This window comes from Mus caroli, chromosome 8 (assembly GCF_900094665.2).
Source record: "Mus caroli chromosome 8, CAROLI_EIJ_v1.1, whole genome shotgun sequence".
In the NCBI taxonomy this organism is placed as follows: Eukaryota; Metazoa; Chordata; class Mammalia; order Rodentia; family Muridae; genus Mus; species Mus caroli.
In genome coordinates this window covers 79,880,003-79,902,264 of record NC_034577.1, presented here as the reverse complement: position 1 = coordinate 79,902,264, position 22,262 = coordinate 79,880,003, and the positions used below count along the sequence as shown (strand labels likewise).

General features: G+C 42.5%; 1 protein-coding gene across 5 annotated transcripts in view; it reads left to right on the top strand.

Moving 5' to 3' along the window:
- The first annotated feature begins 2,419 nt into the window (after positions 1-2,419).
- Positions 2,420-22,262, top strand: part of Brd7 (bromodomain containing 7) — a 30,211-nt gene continuing 10,368 nt past the window's right edge. For 2 of the 5 annotated variants that reach the window (XM_029480489.1, XM_021169605.2), the window contains exons 1-11: positions 2,421-2,713; positions 2,892-3,100; positions 6,541-6,670; positions 7,009-7,066; positions 9,839-9,983; positions 12,583-12,693; positions 17,644-17,828; positions 18,737-18,860; positions 19,469-19,544; positions 20,992-21,099; positions 21,632-21,767. In XM_029480489.1, the coding sequence (XP_029336349.1) occupies positions 2,665-2,713; positions 2,892-3,100; positions 6,541-6,670; positions 7,009-7,066; positions 9,839-9,983; positions 12,583-12,693; positions 17,644-17,828; positions 18,737-18,860; positions 19,469-19,544; positions 20,992-21,099; positions 21,632-21,767 (1,331 nt within the window). In that variant the 5' untranslated portion in view covers positions 2,421-2,664. Of the gene's footprint in view, positions 2,714-2,891; positions 3,101-6,540; positions 6,671-7,008; positions 7,067-9,838; positions 9,984-12,582; positions 12,694-17,643; positions 17,829-18,736; positions 18,861-19,468; positions 19,545-20,991; positions 21,100-21,631; positions 21,768-22,262 lie in introns of all 5 variants that reach the window. The other 3 variants (XM_021169604.2, XM_021169607.2, XM_021169606.2) reach the window with 3 other exon arrangements.

Genomic DNA, 22,262 nt, shown 5'->3' with positions numbered 1-22,262 from the left:
CCCTGCCCCTGCCCCTGCCCCTGCCCCTGCCCCTGCTCCTGCCTGCCAAGTACTGGATTAAACATGAGAGCCTTAAGCCCAGCTCAAATTCGGTTTCCTATCACTTGCAAATGGCAGGGTCCTAAAATATCAGCCTATCATCTCAACACTGGAATTCAAGGGTAAGCTACAGGTCTAGGGGTAGCTCGGCACTACCTAAAATGTGACAGTGAAGGGACTCTGGCCAGCTCGAGTGAGGCAAGCATGGCTCTAACAGGCCCTGTCCTTCTCCCCATTCCCTCTACCTTGCTCAAAACCATTAGATTAAATATATAAAGCTAGTCACCAAGGTTTATTCCCTTATTTGGCTAATTCCTCCTCCTGAGATTGCCTACCAAGGTCCAGCTATCAAAGTATTGAAGTACAACCGTCAAAAGCCCCCTTTGGCTCACCTAATTAACATGCACAATCAAAATTAAACACCTCATCTTAACACACAGTTTTCTTCTTTTACCTAAAAGCACTGTCTGTCTCCCTTGTATCCAGAGGCAGTCCTTTGTCAAGGGCAAATACCCCTTACTCCTCTCCCTTGTTCCTGTCCCCTTCTCCGTGTCCTCTATCTCCGGTCTTTGTCTCTCATTCCTTGACCTTTGTACCTCTGAAGCAACTAAATCTTTGTGCTGAGAATTTGGTCTTGGAGTGTCTTGAGCTGACTTCGAGGTTCCCTACAGGGGTTTACATACCTAGCATACCACACACAAAGATAAACATACAAACCTTCCAGGAAAAAGCCATCCAAGAGTCCAACTTGTTGTTGGTTTTTGTTTGTTGTTTTAATTTATGTGTGTGCGTATGACTGCATGGATCTATGTGCACTATATGAACACAGGTGCCTAGAGAGCCAGGAGATACCCTGAGATTGGGATCACAGGACTGTGAGCTGGTGGATGGAGGTAAGTACTGGGGACTGAACCCAGGTCTTCTGGAAGAGCAGCAAGTGTTCCTACCTCCTGTATCTTCTCTCCACTCTCAAGTCCACTTCTGAGTACAGTAGAAAGGATCGGTTAGATTCTTTCTTGAGGAAAAAAATGAGATTTTATAAAACGTATAGACCACTAGAAGGCTAAAAGTGCAGTAAAGACACTTTGCACTGTGTGTACTAACTAATGAAAAGGATTGTGACTCCAGTTCAAGCCTGGATTTGAATACTGATTCTACATCTGACCCCTATCTTATTTCTTTGGGCATCCATTTCCTCCTCTATAAAATGGGAATATGAATATTACCTGTTCTTGCTATTTTTGTAAAGTTGTCACACACACAGAGAGAGACAGAGAGAGAGAGAGCAAGAGAGAGAGAGAGAGAGGGGGAGAGGGAGAGGGAGAGGGAGAGAGAGAGAGAGAGAGAGCGAGACATCTCTGCACATGCAACAGTGAGCTCTATTTTTAGATAGCATGTCACTATGTAGCCCTGGCTAGTCTGGGATTCAGTCCTCCTGCCTCAACCTGAGGGCTGGGATACGCCAGCACAGTCATGCATGCATGCACCATCACACCCAGCACAAGCAGATCTTAACGTGGCCCATCTGGGTAAAATTGTCAGTGAGCCACTGCCCAGAAAGGCTGGGCATCCAGAGATAAGAGAACAGGAAGGGCACTGATGGGGGTGAGAAGCAGACAAAACAGCAGGCAGCCTGTGCCTCCCTGGGGAGCCAAAAGCTGCAACTTCATCACCTTTTTGGAGGCAAGTTCTAGATAATTTCTAGACCCTTGGCTTTCTTTTCTTTCTAGTTACTTTAGCATATAAATTGTTTTTAAACCACAAAGAAAAGCATAAGACTAAGAGAATCCACCCCTATACCGTCCTGGTCACCTGAAATAAAGTAAGCAGTACTATGTTTCCAGCCTTTGAATCCAGACCACTCCTTCACTTCCGGTCTCACTTTTGAACAACACTGCTGCACACTTGGTGCGTTTCATTTAGTTAACATCTTGGAGGCTTTATTCTATCATGAACAAGCCTTTGTTTTTGTTTTGTTTTGGTTTTTTTCTGTATTTATTTATTTGTGCAAGAATATATATGAATGTAAACATTAGAGGACAACTTTCAGGAGTCGATTCTCTCCTTCATGTGGAACCTGGAGAACGAACGAAGATCGTTAGGCTTGGCAGAACCCATATTCTTGGGTCTGCCCGATCCTGTACAGATGGAGTTCAATAATATTGCTAAAGACAAGAAACAAAAGCCAAGGAAAGTTAAAAGGATTCAGGAAAGCAGGGAAGAGCGTCAGGGATGGAAAAAGAAAGTCATAGAGACAGGCCCCGCCTCTGAGCCCGCCCCCCAGCCGCAGCCCCGCCCTCCACCACAGGCTGCAACACCGCCTCCGGCCGCCAGGGGCCGCCACGCGCCGCAGCCCGCATCCCGTCCGCTCGGCGGCCTCTCTCTCCCGCCGGTTCGCCGGCCTCTCGCCCTCCCGCCACTGGTGTCGCGCTTCGGCCGCATCCCGCGCGTGTTTTTTTTTTCTCGTGAGGGACCTCGCGCCGCCGGGCGCGTGCCGTCCCCCTGCCTCGCGGCGCGGGCTCTCGCGGGCCCCGCTCCCGCCCTCCGCTCGCCTGGCCCGGACCGGAAGCGGCGCCGCACGGCCTGGGCCTGGCGCGGGGGGCGGGCTCTGGGGCCCGGTCGGACATGGGCAAGAAGCACAAGAAGCACAAGTCGGACCGCCACTTCTACGAGGGTGAGGAGCGGCCGGCCTGCCCGCGGAGCCGCGCCGTCCCCTGCCCGCAAGGCCCCGACCCGCGGAGATCGCCCCCGGCGGGGCGGCGTTCGACTCGGGCCTGCCGGTCCCGGCGGGGGTTCGTGGGGAGGTGGGGCGGCCGGCCCCGGCTCAGCCCCGCGTCCTGCTCTTGTTTCAGAGTACGTGGAGAAGCCCCTGAAGCTGGTCCTCAAAGTCGGGGGGAGCGAGGTTACCGAGCTCTCCACGGGCAGCTCCGGGCACGACTCCAGCCTCTTCGAAGACAGAAGCGACCATGACAAACACAAGGACAGAAAACGGAAAAAGAGGAAGAAAGGCGAGAAGCAGGCTCCGGGGGAAGAGAAGGGGAGAAAACGGAGAAGAGTCAAGGTAAAGGGGGCTTTGTTGCTTATGGCCCCCGGCTCCAGCTCCCAGCCTCCTTAGCCTGTTCCAGTGCGACACCCAGACGTCTGGGAAGTCTGGCTTTGTGGAGGAGTGAGACAGTCCAGAAGCCTGGGTCACCTGGGCGCTCAGCAAGTCTTGTCCCAAGTGTCCTCTCGAGCACCCGTGCTGTCCCCACACATCCTGTAAGCAGCCGAGTCCTGGTCTTCCGTGACTCCTTCAAAGGCTGTTTTTTTATAATTGTCTTGGAAGGGTGAGAAGTCACTCACCGGAAAGCCTGGGAGGTTTGTCAAACATAGCTGTTCTTCAGAAGTGAAGGCGATCTACAGGTGTCCCAAGTGTTCTTCTGAAATAAGTTATTTTAATGCCAAATGGAGCTGGCGCGGCGTGATGGCACGTGCCCGTGATCTCAGCGCGCAGGAGACTGAGGCCAACCTGTGCTGCTTAGTGCAAAATAAACAACCGTTTTCATTAACTAGAAAAAGAGTAAGTAGCTAATGTCTTGATTTGCCAGGTAGGTTGAATAGTGCGGGTTAACTTTCTTCTCAAAGGTGAGCCCACCCATATCTGTAATTGCCCTAGAATTTTGCCCTTCCAAAATGTTAGCTGCCCTCAAGTGCTTACTAAAATGCGTTAGTACTTTTTGAAAGTCATCCTTTCTGAGACTTAGTTTTAGAATTTTTCTTTGCTTTATACAGTCATTGATGAGTGGCCAAGCCTTAGAGATTGTCTCTTTAAAATATCTTAAATTATTTTTTTTGGGGGGGGGGGGGAAGAAATGTTTTAAATTTATTCCTTTTTGCCCAGAATTTTATGACCTTTAGCTTGACTATGGCAATAGTCACAGTCTTGGGTCCGGCTGGCTTGTATTTTCATTTCCTAAAAGCACACAGGCATGAGTCTTTGTTTTAACTGAGAGTTTTGAAAGTGAACATGTAAATTGTTTTATCTATGAGTTGGACAAGTCTCGTCTTGATTATATTCGTGGGCATTTGGGCATCAGGTATGCAGCTGGCCTAGAACTCAGTGTATGTCCATCATTCTGGTTTTCCTATTGCTGAGATTATGGATGTGTGCCACCATCACTGGCTGAGAAGCCTAAGAAAAACTTTGAACAGGTAGATTTTGGTATGCTTTTCATATTTAAAAATCCTTGCCCTTGGGTAGACTTCTCATACAGATGCAGAGTTTGCGTCAGAATAGAAATTTAAGTTGAAAGATATTTTCTCTCAGAATTTTAAAATTTAGGGCATGGGGTCAAGTGCATATAGGTACTTGTGGGGCCCAGAAGGGGGTGTCAAATTCCTTAGAGCTGGAGTTACAAGCAGCTGTAAGCTGCCCTATGTAGGCACCAATTCAGTGGACTTTATGTCTTTTCTGGCTGCTGGTCAGTGTCCTGAGTTAGCCTGTGACCAGCATTTGCTTTCTTGGAACTTTGGGATGGCCTCTCTCCTGGTGTCATCGTCACTTTACACAGGTGTTTAGTGACTAGAGTACCTCTCTGATCACTGTCTTCCCTCTAATTTTTTTATTCTCTGTCTTAGTTTTTTTGTGTTGTTTAGGAGAGAACTGAACTTTATCTTCTGAGCTCAAGAATGTACATCTTAAAAGTTTCCAGGTCACATGGGCATTGCTTTGGTGGGCACTGCTTGGCAGTCTGTTCTCAGGCTCTACTTTGTCCCTTTAGGTCAGTAACTCTGGGGTCCCTGACCAACCAGCCACCTGGTTCCCAGCCTGTGGTCTCAGAATGACCCTTTCACAGAGGTCACCTAGCAGTAACAGCAAAGTTACTGTTACGAAGTAGCAACGAAATAATTTCAGTGGCTGGGGTCACCACAGTATGAGGAACTGTGCTGGGGTCACTGGAAGGTTGAGAAGCATCAGTGTCTTATTTCTCCACATTTTTATAGCAACTTGTTCATACATTTAAATTTTGCCCATTAGAGAGACTTATCTTTCAAATTTTTGTTTTATTTTTTAATGTGGATGGGTGTTTTCCTGTGTGTACATCCGTATGCCACTGAATGCCTAGTGCCCATTAGAGGTGAAAAGAAGGCCTTAGATCCTATGGTTCTGGAGTTGTGAGCCACTCTGTGAATCAAGCCCAGGTCCTCTGGGAAGAGCAGCCAGTCCTCTTAACTGCTGATGGACCTCTCTAGCCCTGCCTTTTAGTTTTGAAGCTTATAACTCCTGAGTTTGGGAGCCTGTGCTAGGTTTCACATCCTCCCTGTGATGTCTTTTTCATTTGGGTCTTCTCTTTACATGGATTTGTAAACATTTATCTACTCCTGGTCTCCCTTTCATGAGTGTTTGTGTTTCGCATACTTCATCCCAGTCTGTAGTTTAGCTTGCTTTACTGATTTTATTGCAGCACCCGAGTTTATAAATAAAATTTCAGATTTGGACTGGAGAGCTGCTAAGAGGCACTTGTTCTTCAAAGGGACCTGTGCTCTGTTCCCAGCCCTCATTGCATGCAGCTCACAACTGCTTGTTACTCCAGTTCCAGGATTTTTGATGCCCTCTTCTGGCCTTCATGTGCACTGCATTCATGTAGTGTCCATGCACATACCTAGGCACATACATACATACATACATACATACATACATCTTTAAGTCAAATTTAAGGGAAAAACTCCTACTCCTGGATCTCGGAATTATTTATCTGAAGGTCTGAGTTTTGCTTTGTACATTTACTTTACTGGGAGTTTCTGTGTGTGACTGGTTTCTAGATTTATTGTCTGTCTGTCTGTTCTGCTTGTCTGTCCCTGTGTCCACGCTGTCTCACGGTCACACTATGAAGATGTTTAGTGCTGTTAAGGTTTACTGTCGTTTGTAGCTTTGGCTTCCTTGCTTGTTTCTGTGCCTGTGGCACTGGAGATGAGGCCTTTGCCAGCCTTTCTGCTGTTGGGCAAATGCTTTTCCATGCTCCTTGTCTCACTGTGACCTTCTTCAAAACTGTTGTGTTTTTAGTCATTCACTCTTCAGGGAAAAAGGTATAATTGGTTTCTCAGATTTTGTGGAGAACGGCTTTACAGTTCTGAGTGGTGTTACTTGGAATTTGATGGCTGTGGGGACAACTAACTTAATTAACACGGTATATCTCCTTGTTCAGGTTTTCTGCTATTTATTGGCTCACTAATATTTTATGTTTTCCCTAGAAGGGACTCTTTTAGGTTTGCTTGAAGAATATTGTGTTTGTGAATAGTGTTATTTTTCTAGTCAGTTATTTCTGTCATAAGGAAATATGCTTATTTTCCTTGATGAACATGTTCACTTTATCCAGTAGATGGCAGCAAAATACATTACGTTTTCTTAATTTAGAATTTATTCTTTTCAGTGATTTTTTTCTCCTTTGAAACTAAAATTATATGTATTTAAAGATGTTGATTATGAAATATTTCTAAGTTGCTTCCCTTTGTTCTATTTAGGAGGATAAAAAGAAGCGGGATCGAGACCGTGCAGAGAATGAGGTGGACAGAGATCTCCAGTGTCATGTCCCTATAAGATTAGACTTACCTCCTGAGAAGCCTCTCACAAGCTCATTAGCCAAACAAGAAGGTTGGGATTACTCTGAGCTGTCTGTCTGAGTGAGGAGGACGAGGAGGAGGAGGAAGAGGAGGAGGAGGAGGAGGGGGGAGAGAAAGGGACTGAGCGTTAGCTCGAGTTACAACTTAAAGACTTGTAATGAGTTTATTATAAGTTCTCTTATTTCTCTTGCTGCATGAAAGCTCTAAGTTAGCTTTTGGTGTTGAGTTGGTTCTCAGCCTTCAACACTGGTGTGATAAATTGCACTCCTGAGAGAAGTATTTAGTAAAAATAGATGAGTTGTATAAATAGAAAACTGAAGTGCTAGATTATGCCCTTTTTTTTTGACACATGTTTCCTGTTTGCTTTAGAAGTAGAACAGACACCCCTTCAGGAAGCTTTGAATCAGCTCATGAGACAATTGCAAAGGTAAGGTGGTAATTAAAAGAGGATCCAAACCACACCTCTGCCTTAGTTATCTAAAGTCAGTCATAGTGTGCTGCCTTAGTTTTCTAAAGTCAGAGTGTGTAGCCTGGACCCAAACAGACTTGATGTGAACGTAAATTATGAGTACCTTGCCTGGCAGCAAAAGCAGTCCCAAGAGGGTGACACATACTTTCATTTGGTCTGTTTTAACTGGCAACTTGAAGGGCGTTATGAAACGGCAGGTTTCTCCTTTCTAAATTAGTTCCTCGTGTTCAAACTTGAAACTAGAGGTTATAAAATTGGGCTTACTTTTTTTCCACTTATAATCTCTTTTCACACAAGAAATTTTATGTAGCCTCAAATGGAACGTCAAATAGGTAGACAGATCAAACATACAAAGAAGTGTGGAATTTATTTTATTTGTTTATCTTTGGTTTTGAGACAGGGTCTGTCTACATCGCTCAAGGTCACTGTAAAGCAAGCTGGCCTTGAACTCTAATCCTCTTGCCTCTGCCTCTACTTTCAGAATTCGGGGATGAAAGGTGTGCACTGCCAGGCCTGGCTTGAAATTTATTTTAAAACATTCTTTGGTGTGCATATATTTTTACTATTTGTTAAAGATTAAAGTGAATTTTCATACTAATGACAGATGTGTGTATTCTTACAAATGAATTGTGCCTTAGCTGGATGGCTGTAATTAGGACATAGAGCATTTTCAGTGGTTTTCAGAGCTGACCCATAATTTAATTTTTAATTGCCAGTGCTGAGGATATTGCTTTGCTGTGCACAAAAAGAAGTTTTTGGGGACAATCCAGAAATCGTTGTGAATTCAGCCCTAACATCAAGCCAGAATTCATCTTAACACTTTATGAAACTTAAAGCAATTCAAATAGCAGTTTTTAAAATCATACATTCTAAGACAATACATTCTAAAGAGACCCTCTGACCTGACAACCACCTGCTGAGCAGTGGTGATAAGACACTGTAAGAGTCTGTAACTAAACCACTGCTTCAGTAAGAATTGGAAACCCTGCTTGTATAATTACAAACAAAAATGCTGCAGTTGGTAACATAAAATGCCCCTAAATCTGAGCATTAATTTAGACAGCATTTGTCACATCATGTGGCATGAATTGCCTATATGTGCAAGGGCCAACCTACAGGGAAGCCGCGCCACGCAACAGGAAGTGCTAACAGACACCTTGGATTCAGAGAAGTTTGATTTTGAGTTAATTTTTGGTTGTACCTTCAGAAACCTTTCTCTATTGCCAAATTTTTCTTGACCCCTTTTCCACCCGAGGTTATACAATGCCATATTGAGTCACACCCTATAGTTTAAGAAGCTAGACTGTAGAGCATGATCCTGACAGCATTAAAAATACCACTGCCATGTACTCAAACCCCAATACCACACTGAACCTTGGCTACACCAGTGCCTGGTGCCCGTCTTCCTTAAGAGGGCCTTGATACAATGAGGTTGGGGTGAGCCTTGCCTATCCTAATTAATTTTTGAAAGCTCCTCTTCTAATACACAGCCACAGTTGAGAATGAACTTATGATAGAAAGCACGACTTTTTCTCATCTAGGAGTCTGTGTCTGTGTGTCTGTGCACACATGGACATGCATGCACTTGCTATAGCACACATGCAAATGTCAAAGGACAATTTTAGGAGGCAGTTTTCTTCTTCAACCATATTGACCCTAAGAATTGAACTCAGATCTTTAGGGTTTTGGGGGGTTGTGTTTTGTTTTGTTTTGTTTTTTCCAGACAGAGTTGCCCTGTGTAGCAACCCAAACTATCCTGGAACTTGTTTTGTAGACCAGGCTGGCTTTGAACTCAGAGATCTATCTCCCGAAGATGTTCAGTTTCTATTAGAGAAACAGTGCCCCTTTTTCCATTATATTCATAAGCCCTGCTCTGTGATGAGATACTTTGGATGAGGAGGTGACTTAAATGCCCTGGAGGCGCTGTGTGCACATCTCAGTCACCCTTTTTATTAGGTTGGGATTTCCTCCCACATTTGTCCCATGTGAGCTCTGACCTCGTCAGTTTTGAGTACTTGCAGAAGGTAGACAGAAGAGAGGCTCAGGCCTGTAGGCTAAGGGTCCAGAGTCAGCACAAGACTAAAAGCACAGGAGGGTCACAAATTGCTAACTTCCTAAGGCCACTGCCTCCAGTTGGCTGCCTATCTGGAAGGAAAGATAGACAGCCAGAGGATGCTGCTGCAGATTGAGCCCAAGCAGGCTGTCAGGGCCTTGGGAAAGAGAGCAGAGCAAAAGAACCAGACCCTCTGTCAGTTCCTGTCTCTGTTCTCATATCTAGTCCTAACCTTGTCCTGCCATAGTTCCCACCACAGTCCAATAGGAATTTTTAAACTGTCTTGGGGTGGGGGAGGGACTTCACATGTACATAATAGAAATATTAATTTATTGGTTGAGAAAATATGTAATGTGGACTAGGAATGCACACCTCTTAGGTATAGACCCAGAAAGGTTGTGGGTTTATATTCATAGGTAAACCAGGCTGAGACAGTTGTCTAGATTACTCACAGAAGGCTGCTACTCTAAGAGTATTGCTGTTTAAGGTATCTGACCCTTATTATATAATTTGGTCATTATATAATGAAAATCATTTCTATAATTTTTCAGTGAAAAGCATATGCAGATTTATACATGAGAGTTTACATGGTCTGTCTTCTGCTTCTGTGCCAGTAGTTGTGGCAGTAGGTTGTGGTAGAAATAAAATATAATGTTACTTTTTATATGTCTGCACAGAAAAGACCCAAGTGCTTTCTTTTCATTTCCTGTGACGGATTTTATTGCTCCTGGCTACTCCATGATTATTAAACACCCAATGGATTTTAGTACCATGAAAGAAAAGATCAAGAATAATGACTACCAGTCCATAGAAGAACTAAAGGTAATTGTAATTAGTAATTTTATTTTGTTGTATGAAATGGTAGGATCTTGTTTAGCCCAGCCTGGTCTTGAGCTTCTGATTCTCCTGCCTCCACCTGTAAGAACTAGGATTAATGAGCCACCTGGTCTGGCTCGTTAGGTTTTTATTAAAGAAGTAGACTAAAATGTAATGCGTTTAAACTGAAAGTTAAACTCTTAGAATCTATGTAGAATAGAAAATTGTGTTAGAAATCTGCAAGTTTGTATCAGATTCCCAGGATTAACATGATGAATCAGAGAACCAACTCTACAGAATTGTCCTCTGACTTCCACATGTGCCACAGTGGATAGTGGAGTACACACATGGTACATAAATAAGGTGATTTTTTTTTAAAAAAATGTATTTAGTTGTGGAACATGGTAGTATACATCTTTAATCTTGGCACTTGGCAAATGGATCTCTGTCAATTCAAGTCCAGCCTGCCAACTTATTGAGTTCCAAGACTGACGGAACTATGTGGGGGTCCTGCCTCAATAAATAAGTAAATAAATAAATTTTGTTTAGTAATCTGCAAATCTGAGCCCTTGAGATGGCTAAGGCACTTGCCACGAAAGCCTAGTGGCCTAAATACTTGCTATAGAAGCAATGGGGCCTTTTGAGTTTGAATCCCTAACACCTATATAAAGCCAGGCCTGACGCCAGGAATCTATAATCTCAGCACTGTGGGAAGGGACTGTGCAAAGATAGGCAGATCTTACAGGCTTGTTGGCCAGCTAGTCTAGTTGAATTACAGAGCTTCAGGTACAGTGAGAGACTACCTCATAAGCCGAGGGAAGAGACATACACAGACACCCACCTCTGGCCTATACACACACACATGCACACATGCACACACACGTAATGCACTCATGTGAATCAACTAAAATTTATGCAGATTAGCATCTAATTCTTATTTCTCTTCAGTGGATGTAGGTAATAATCCACTTACTTGGAAAACTTTTAATTCCATTATTTTTCTTAATAATGGACATTTTTTCCTGACATTTTCACCAAGTGAAAGAGCTGGAGAAGGAGCTGAGAGTTCTCACATCTTGATCTGTAAATAGCAGGAGGAGATTGTGACACTAGGCCTAACTTGAGCACGTAAGACCTCAAAGCCCACCTCCACAGTGGCACACTTCCTCCAACAAGGACATACCTCCTAATAGTGCTACTCCTTATGGGCCAAGCATGAGTCTCTGGGGGCCATTCCTATTCAAATCACCACATGTTCACAGGAGCGAGTAGTTTCTCGTCTGAGTATGTTTAAGTTAAGGGGTTATTTTAGCCTTCTGGAGTTTTCCACAGGCAGAAAACTATGCAGAAAGATTCCACTTTTTGAGTGATCAAGTGCCATTACACAAAGTACAATAATGCTAACTTTCATAGCAGCTAAAATTTAAAGAATCTTAGCCACCTTGGCTGGGGATATAGCTGGTTCCTAGGTTTATGCTCCAGCACCATAAATTGCTTTAACAGACAAGACATAGAATCATTAAGGTGATCTCCTGCCAATTCATCAACTCACTGTTGCCAGATATAAGCAAGTGTTAGTTTACTGAGTGTACATAACAGTCTAATGTCTTACCTGTTACACTCCTCTAGCTCACAGAGGATTCTGACAGGTCTAGAGGTTAGCAAAAGTTTTCACCAGAGCTAAATGTTCACATCTATTTCCATCTGGTTTTAACTTGATGTATTTTTATTGTAAGTGCCGTCACTGCTAACCAGTGAGGTCTGAGTGCTTTTGTTTGGGATTTGGAGGTTTGTGGGTCATTTCTTTGTAGGGTATTCCCCCATTTTAACAGTAAGACAGTGGCATGATCACACGTGCTTACAGATGTGCAGATGCCTTGCCAGGACAAAGGGTGGGGCTCTGCTTAGGACATACACATATTTGAAGTGTAAGCCCCACTGCAGTTCTGATAACTTGGCTACTCCAGTTACGTGTTGTCACTCCTTGAGGAGATGTAGTTTATTTCATATTCACATGGTTTTATAATGTCTGCAGATTATGTTTAATTTATAGTGGTGTCTAAACACTTTAGTGTAAATATTTTAACATTTTTATCAGTTTATTTGGGTTTGGCAGGGAAAAAAATTGTTAGAATTTAACTCTGGTCCCAGTTTTTAATTAAAATTTGAAGTGAAATATTTAATTCATAAATAGAAACAACATTATCTTAAAAACTAAGGGTAATATTTCTACCGAGCTTGAATTATTTAATTTGAGAGAAATATTTTCTTCAAATTGTTTGTGTATGATTTTAAATTTTTTTTATTTTTTATTTTTTTGATACAGAGTTTCTCTGTAATCTTGGCTGTCCTGGAACTCACTCTGTAGTCCAGGCTGGCCTAGAACTCACAGAGATCCACCTGCCTCTGCCTCTCGAGTACTGAGATTAAAGGCCTGTATGACCACTGACTGGATGCTATTTAATAAATGGTGACAGAAAAAGATGGTCTTCTTTTGTCCTTTAGTTTATGTTTTTTTCCCAAGTTTTTGCAGGGCCTATATGAATTTAGAGAAAGACTAAAGAGTTTGTTTCTAATGCCTTTTTCCTCTTACTTCCCTTTGTAGGATAACTTCAAGCTAATGTGTACTAATGCAATGATTTACAATAAGCCAGAGACCATTTATTATAAAGCTGCAAAGAAGCTGTTGCACTCAGGGATGAAAATTCTCAGTCAGGTAAAGAAACTCTCACAAACTAATGAATACTATCAAACTGTGTTTGCTAAAGTTAATGTGTTCCTTGTTGGCAAACCATATTAAAGTAGTGAGAAATTAGGAGAACTTTTATGTCAAGAAAGCTAGGTAGATGCTCACATAGTCATTTATTTTTCAAAAGTTACTACTTGTATTTATATATTTGTGTGTGTGTGTGTGTGTGTGTGTGTGTGTGTGTGTGTGTGTGCGCGCGCGCACATGTGCACACCTGCTCACCGGCCTGCCGCCCTATGAGTGTGGAAGTCAGGACAAAATGTGGGGAGTCTGTTTTCTCCTGATATGTGGATCCCGAGGATTAAACTCAGATTGTCAGCCTTGGTAGCAAGTGTCACCAGCCTTCCTTTTGGTTTTTAAAGACAAGGCTTTATGTAGCCAAGGCTAGCTGTGAGTAAACCACTTAGCCAAGGCTGATGATCCTTCTGCCTTCACCTCCTAAGGACTGAGGTTAGGCATACACCACCACTCCCAGTTTTATTCAGTGCTGGAACTCAGACCTGGGGCTTCGTGCATGTGAGGCAAACACTCTGACACCTGAGCTACATCCCCAGCCTCTCCTTTTAATTATTTCCCCATAGGCTCTTGACAGACTTATTTTGTTGTGGGAGAAACAGCAGCCTGACTTTCAGAATAAAAGTGGGTGAAGTATGAGTTCTTTTAGGAGAAAAGTTGAGTTTCCCTTAGTGATGGAATCTAGTGTCCTGATCAGCCCTGCACTTCCTAGTGGCTCAGAGTAGTAAGAAACAAAATACACAAATGAGAACTAATTTGCAATTTTTCAAAGCTGCCTCTACAAGAGCAGTTCCTTCCTTGAAGGTTGATAATGCAAAATAAAGAAGCCGGGCGTGGTGGCGCACGCCCTTAATCCCAGCACTCGGGAGGCAGAGGCAGGCGGATTTCTGAGTTTGAGGCCAGCCTGGTCTACAAAGTGAGTGCCAGGACAGCCAGGGCTACACAGAGAAACCCTGTCTCGAAAAACCAAAAAAATAAAAAAATAAAATAAAGAATGTGAGCCACTGGATGGGAGATAGAGGCAGGCAGATCTCTTGAGTTCAAAGCTGGCCTGGTCTGCACAGTGAGTTCCAGGGCAGCTGGAGTTGCATGGGGTGATCCTTTTATGTGAGCCGTCATCCTTCTGTAGGAGAGAGCTTAAACTGTGCTGCACACAAATTGTGGCAACAAAGTGTGTGAGTCTACCCATAAAAAGGGAGGGGAACTTTAATTTTAGTCTCCAATGTAACTTGTAGCATGACTTTTCCAGTTCCAGATAAGAACAAAAATAGGGAAGAGAGTGGAACCAGATAGGGGAGGATTATACCAAGAAGAAAGGAGTTTCTGTGTGCTCCAGAGACTGGTAGGAGAAAGGAATCAGAATGAAAAGCGTAAGCTCAGGCTTGGGGCAATTCAAGGATGGCAGACTTTGTCACATGCATTCACTTAGGTTTTCTGAATCACCTGTATTCCATTTCTACAGTTGACAGAAAGCTTCGGTGTGCAGACAGAGGATGTCTATAGGCTTGGCTCTGAGAAAGTCATTTGAATTGATGATTAACCTTGCATTCCTAATATTTAGACAACACCACTTCCCGCTCACTTATGTTTAGCAAAATTTGTGAAGGAGAATGTAAGATGTTTTGTTTCTTTTAGAAAGATTCCCGGAAGCTAGAATAGAACAAGAAGCCTGCTTGTTGTAAAAGTACACTGTGCAATTCGTCTTCATTCACTCCATAATACATATGAGATAGGAAGGGGTAGGTGGAGCAGAGAGAGTATGTGTTTTGTTGGGTTTGTTTAGTGACAGGTCTCTATGTGGCTGTCCTGGAACTTGGGATGTAAACTAGGATGGCTTTGAACTCAGAGATCTGCCTGCCTCTGCCTCCTGAGTGCTGGGATTAAAGGTGAGTGCCACCACACAGTGAGTAATGAATTTTCAAGGAAAACTAGTGGTGTTTGTTAGGTTTTTTTCTTTTCTTTGAATCAGTTCTGATTTGCCACTATTTTCTTTGAATACTATAATCAGCGTAACAAGTAAAACACTATCTTATAAAGTTTATTGGGTGCAGGGATTAGCCTGTCCCCTTTCTCTTCTCTCTCCTTGTCTTGCTTTTTTAAGATGTCTTGGAGCTGTAATCCTTCTGTGTTGCAGCCCTCTTTTGACTTCCACTCTAAATGGAAGGGATCTGTTCAACAATGGTTTATAAATCTTTAAATTTAGACTTTGTGAGTTAACACTACTTAGTCTAGCAGTGTAGACTCCCAAAAGAGACTAGAGTCTACACTCCTTTCCATGAATGGTATCTTTTCAAAGAGATCTTGTGAGTACTCATTGAAAAATGGTAACAGTCGTCACTTTTTCCATTACACCCAAATATTAGTTCTTAATACATGTGCTATTTTTATAAAGAAAGAATTGATAGCCGGGCATGGGAGTATAATCTCAACACTTGGGAGATAGAAGGAGGATCAGGAGTTTGAGGCCCATGTGGGCTACACAGTGAAGTACTTGTCTCTTAAAATAGCAACAGAAAGCAAAGGAAAGATCACTGAAAATACTGAGTAGAATGCTATATTCTGGTTCTCATAGCAGTATTTGTAGTATGGTAGCCTTGGAATCAGACCAATGAGTGTCTGCTCCTGTCACTTAGAGGCTGGGCAACCTTGCTTAGTTCTCCTGTAGGTGGGGTTGGTGCTCAACTCAAAGTTGTCTGTTACAGAGAAAAACACTATCAAGCGTTAGGACTCTTAAGACAGAAGGTGGCTTTAGGCCAGGATTTAGTGAGACTATCTTGGAAAGGTTATATTAAACAACATGCTTATGTGGAGGCATGGTTCCAAAAGAAAAGAAAAGAGAAGAGAAAGAAAAGAAGAGCCATTGCTCTCAAAGTAAAATTCAGGGTTTTTTTTCCTGTAACATTTCTAAATTTAGAAATTTTTTCTTGTATATACTTTAGTATTAGGCACACTATATTTACCAATATCTCTAAATGTTTTTATTATATTCGGTGCTTTACAAAATTGTGGAATGGAAATTAAGAACTTACTCTGAGAATATTATGATCTAAGTCAGTGTAGCTGTTTATCAAGTGCTAAGGATCCTCAGATAGATATGACCTCAGTGATGTATACAGTAAATAGCCAATTCACTGTTTAGAAGTATAGAGTAAAATAGCCGTTTTGGGTTTTTTTTGTTTTGTTTTGTTTTGGGGTTTTTTTTTGGGGGGGGGGGTTGTTTTGTTTGGTTGGTTGGTTGGTTGGTTGGTTTTTCGAGACAGGGTTTCTCTGTGTAGCCCTGCCTGTCCTGGAACTCACTCACTCTGTAGACCAGGCTGGCCTCGAACTCAGAAATCCGCCTGCCTCTGCTTCCTGAGTGTTGGGATTAAAGGCATGTGCCACCATGCCCGGTGAAATAGCCATTTTTAAAAGCATAATGAGTAGGGATTTTCTGTTTTAATGATACTGTTCAGTTTGGCACCGATTCAGAAAATCTGTCAAATACTAGTACAAACTGATAAAGGCTTCCTGAAGACAGTTTGGCAGCACGCATCTTTCATCCTCCACTATAGGAATGTGCCTGGGAGGAATAAATGAGAGGCTCTGAGAGGGTTATTGGCAATGTTTTTTGGGAATCTGAGAGTCTAAATATCTTGTCATTTGTTTTTAGTTGACTGTTACATATTGTAATTATTATAAAGCATCCTAAAGACTATATAATGACAAATTATTTATCAAATACTGAGTATGCACTCAGTTTGCTGAAAATATGCCATGTTGAGAAGAGAGTTGAAATGCTAACTGCAAGCACTGCTGCTCTCTGGAAGATAGGGAGCAAGTTTGTACTTGGCCTCTATTGTGTCTTCATTGATTTATAGTCTGATATATCACACGTAGTTTTTCAGTTACTTTAAAAGCCAAAGGGGCTGGAGAGAGACAGCTCAATTGGCTCAGTACTTTGCAAAGCATGCCCTAAGCTTTAGGTTCAATCCCCAGTACTGCATCAGACAGGAGGGCAAGGAAGGCAGGAGGATCAGGGTCATCTTCAGCTGCATGATGAGACACCCTGAACTATATGTGACCCTGTTTTACCCCTGTGAAAGCAGCAGGCGTCATGCTCTAGGGTTTCCCTCACCGGCTGTACTACTTGTCCATGAGAAAAGGCCTGGGGGTTAGGCATTATTTCTCTGGCCTTAGGGCATCATTCATTTCTGGACTATGTTGTTGTTATTAGAATCCTATTCCTTTCCAGTCTCTGTTATTTCTCCAGCGCTTCCCATGTTGCTATAGTGCAGAACTCAGAAGATTGTACTTCTGGTTTATCTGGTGGGAACTCTCAGAGTTAAAAGGCAGAACAGTCTACAGGAGCAAATCTGTCCTCTTTAAAATATACCCAGATGCCTCAAACCCACAACAAATGGAATGTTCACAGCACATTATTGCAGTGGAAAATTACGCATTTGCTTTACAACATAGGAACTAAGTTGTTTTTGTTGTTTGTTGTTTTTTTCTGGTTAGTGAGAGCATTATGCACTAAGAAAAAGAGAGTGTGCTAGCAACTTTACCCCAGTGCGTGTTGTTTTCACACAGCAAAACGCTAACCATCGGTGATTCCCCATACGATTCCAGAGTATGTTCCAGATAAGTCCTCAGTCACTCTCAGCCTTCAAAAGATAAGCCTGTATGATTTCTTAGTCCAAATCACAGTTTGTCACCTGTTAACTTTTTCATGCTATAGTATATATAGTTGTAAAGCCTCCTCCTAGACTGGAGATTGTTTTTCTGAACTAAGTGGACGTTATCACTGGTTCCTTTGATGTACTCAACACTTATTTTTCTTCCCTCTGTAATACTGCAGACTCTCATGGCAGAGGTGCATTGCTCGGTGACAGTCATACAATAAATATTTTTTAATATTTTTAGGAGAGAATTCAGAGCCTGAAGCAGAGTATAGACTTCATGTCAGACTTGCAGAAAACTCGAAAGCAGAAAGAAAGAACAGATGCCTGTCAGAGTGGGGAGGACAGCGGCTGCTGGCAGCGCGAGAGGGAAGACTCTGGCGATGCTGAAACACAAGCCTTCAAAAGCCCCGCTAAGGACAATAAAAGGTGATGCGTTTGCAATAGGAGTTACTTTATTTTAAGCAAGACAGGAATATTGATTCAAGTTTGATTTGGGATACCTAGTCCCCATGAGTCAGTGCTGCCTTTCTTGCCATCAAAGTGCATTTGAATACTCTGATACCCTCTTGTCATGAGAGCACTATGTAGAGTTGACCAAACATCTCATAGATCAGTTCCCAATATACATTTTTATTAGTTTTCAGACACCAGATTAGCCGGGCGTGGTGGCACATGCCTTTAATCCCAGCACTCAGGAGGCAGAGGCAGGCGGATTTCTGAGTTCGAGGCCAGCCTGGTCTACAAAGTGAGTTCCAGGACAGCCAGGGCTANAAAAAAAAAAAAAAAAGACACCAGATTAAGGAGTTATAGTGTCAGAGAGTTCGTTTCAATAAAACTATTGTATAACTATAATATAAACAGTGTTCTATATAACTTCACTCCATAAGGATGGAGGGGTTTGTAAGTAGATGGGCTGACACTGAGATGTGCACACATTTTCCACTGAAGAGCTCTGGTCCTGGTGTCTGGGCAGGCCTCTGGCATGGCTGGACACCAGTATACTATGGTCTGTGCCACCCACTCACACCTGGCCCCTCACTGCCACCCATACTGGAGAGCTAGAATTAACAGTTTGGGGTTTTGCTCTCATAGTACAAAGAAAGTTTAACTTCAAAAGAGTATTTGAATTAAAATTTACTTTCATGATTGTATCCAGAAAAAAATGTAAGAGAAGTAACACTAGGGCTCTCTGTGAGGTGTCTGGGGAGTGATGCTTTAATCAGTGACTGTAGGGCAAGTGTCTCCATTGAACTGTATTCATCTTTGGGATGCCTTTTAATATTTTTCATCTTATTTAGCTACTTTTTTTAACTTTGTATTAACATGTGTGTTAGGAAAGACAAAGATGTGCTTGAAGACAGATGGAGAAGCAGCAACTCAGAAAGGGAGCATGAGCAGATTGAGCGCGTTGTCCAAGAGTCAGGAGGCAAGCTAACACGGCGGCTGGCAAACAGTCAGGTGAGGGCGTCCTTCCTTCCACCCACTAGCAGTGTCTCTCAAACCAGTACTAACTGTATCTGTCATAGATCTTTCCATCACTACAGTACTCACAGAAGAGTGAGTAAAGTATGACTGTCCTGGGAGCTTAAAGATAAAATATCACTTATGAAGACCAGACTGACCTTGAAATCAGTATCTAGCTGTCTCCGCCACTTGTCGTGCTGGAGGAATTGCAGGTGTGCACTACCATGCCTGGCAGCAGACTTTAAACAACTTACATCCTGGTCTTTGGAACTTATGCTATATTGATTACATTGGTTTTAAACCAAGTAGATTCATACATGGGTACCCCCTTCAACCCTCAGCAATTTGTGAGTTTTTGTAGTTTTGATAATTTTTTGGTTTTATTGTTTTATGGTTTGGGAGAACTAATGGGCCACATAGCTTTTCAAAATTAGATTTCCTCATCTTCCATTTCTCAAGCCGGTCAGTATCTTGTAGATATAGCTATGAAAGTCAGTGTTCTGAATTAATGATGCTAGCCTGTGGCATGCATCTGATGGTTACTCTTCTGTATATATAAGATGCGTTATACTTTATTCCACCTGATACTTCTGTCATTTCAGTGTGAATTTGAAAGAAGAAAACCAGATGGGACAACAACACTGGGGCTTCTCCATCCTGTGGATCCCATTGTGGGAGGTAGGCCCACAGTTCAAGACTCTGTGTGAACCTGGTACTGTTTGCAAAGGACAGGAAAACTGGCATGTTAGTCAGACTTTGCTTTTGACAGAATACCTGCCAAACAGCTCACAGGAAAAAGGACTTCTTATTCCTTGGCTACACAATTTAAGAGGATTCTTGACTCCATTGATTCTGAGCTTCTGCAGAGGTAGACTAGGTGGGTGGAGCATGCAATAGCAGCTCCTCCCTAGTGGGGACAGGAGGGCAAGGTCACGATCTTCCTCAAGTTCGTAGAACTCCCAGAGGAGATGTGTGCAGCCTTTTAGTACATACAGCCTTGTTGAGCAGCAATTCATGTTCAGACCATTAGCACAAGGCTCAACCATTAACCACTAAGGACTTGTCTGGGTGCTCTGGGTTTTATGGTAACAACTAGCTTAACTTCTGCATAGGTTAACTTGTTTAATAAATAATGTGTTTTCATGCTGTCATGAGAAGAATAGTAGGACAGTAGAAATGGAGAATAACAGAATCCCTACATTTAGGAAGTAATGTCCAGTAGTCACTGTCTTTGGAGCCCAACATACGTTAACAAGATGTATGAAATGAAGCAAGTGAGACAAGTCCCTTCCCCTAATACTCTGTACACAGAAAACATCACAAAAAGAGATGTTTGTCATGACTTGAGTACTCCTTAAATGTCTATCTGCAATCAGAAGACTAGCTCTGCCATATATCTGAGGGAGGGTGTGGCTGCCTAACATTTGTTAGGAAGTAGGTTGATGTTATAAGGGAGCAGCTAATGGATTGGAGGAATAGCAGTGATACCCCTGGTGAGAAACCTTGAAGCAAAGGAAGAACTTGGTATTTTGGAAACGGAAGGGGTAAGCCTATGTTCAGTGACCAGTCGGGACTAGCTCAGTTGATAGAGAGTGCTTACTGACTTGCCATGGCAGTACCATAGAAACTAGGTGTGGGAACAAAATGTCTCTAATCACAGCGTGTAGAATATAGAAGTAGAAAATCAAGAGTTTAAGGTTATTCCTGGCTATACAGCATTTCAGAGCCAACCTGGGCTACATGAGAGCCTAACTCAAAAAGCCTCAACTTTCTTAATGTTGGGTCATAGGTGTATCCAGTCTGTTGAGGCTATTTTTAATAAAAATTTAATTTTAGAAGTGTAACATGATGATAAAGAATGCCATAAGGCAGTGCAGTATAATGAAGAGGACCCGGCTTATGGTCTGAGCCACATTCCTTTCTGAGTTTAGATTTTCTTAGCTTAAAAATATAGAGAAAGCCTTGCAGTAGTGGCATATACCTTTAATCCCAGCACTTAGAAGGCAGAGGCAGATGGAGCTCTGAGTTTTAGGCCAACCTGGTCTAAAGTGAGAGTTCCAGGACAGCCAGAGATACAGATTAAAGTGCCTCCATCATTGTGCTCAGGGTTTTCTTTCTGTCCTAGAGCCAGGCTACTGCCCTGTGAGATTGGGGATGACAACTGGAAGACTGCAGTCTGGAGTGAACACCCTGCAGGGGTTCAAAGAGGATAAAAGGAACAGAGTAACCCCAGGTGAGGCCACTACCTGCTTCAGGGAGTTGGGAAGAGAAACGGTCATTGTTTTTCATTGCTTCATTCACTGGCTTTCTTGATGGTATTTCTGCAATAGAAATTCATCACCAGCTTCAAAAGCAACTGGAAAATTGGCTGTTAGCATGCAGAGTTTCTTCCTCCTCTGCAGTAGTACTCAGTGTCCGTGCTGCAGGTGCCCCCTGTATCCACCCTCAACATACTCATCCAAACAGATCAGGAAAGGACAGAATAAATGACAGACTTTGTTTTAAACAGTGCAGTATAGCAGTTACTTATATCACACTGGATTCTACAAGTTTGCCTGAATATGATGTGGTGTGTAATGGAGAACAGCTGTCTGGGTAGAGGCTACGGTCAGCACCCAAGTATGCTGAGAGGTGACTGTAACTGTTGGGAGTTTTCTTAGATTTATGATACAGGCCAGTGAAGTTAGAAAGCATTGTCTTTTAATAAAACCAAAATGTGCTTGATGATTTTAAATGATACTATAGTATTTAATTTTTTTTGACAGTATTATACTTGAATTATGGACCCTACAGTTCTTATGCCCCACATTATGACTCTACATTTGCCAATATTAGCAAAGATGATTCTGATTTAATCTACTCAACATATGGGGAAGACTCTGACCTCCCAGACAATTTCAGGTAAGCCCCCAGTTAATACCCTGAACATGCTTTTTTCTGAAATATTAATGTGTAATGTATGGTTTATAAATACACTTACAAAGTTATCTAAATGTTAGAAAATGTGTTCAGTAATCTTTAGAGAGAACATATCTTCTTGAAATTGGCCTCTGTAGTATTTTCCAATACCTATTCTTTGTAGATTTATTTATTTTGTTATGTGTATGAGTGTTTTGCCTGCATGTATGTATGTGCACCACATACATACCGGCCTGTTGCTGGAGTTGTGTTCCAGGATATTTGATCACACTGTTAACCACACTGTGGTTGTGTTATTTACTGTAAAAAAAAGTTGTTTCTAGTTGTGGTGTGGCTCAGCTCTAGCATACATTTTTAATCCCTCTGGCTGGAATGCCAACAACCCGTTAATACACTTCTTTATCCCAAACAGTGAAGGTAAAGTTATTTGGTAAAAGGAAGTAGCCATGTTTGAAAATGATGTCTAATTGAGTGGCA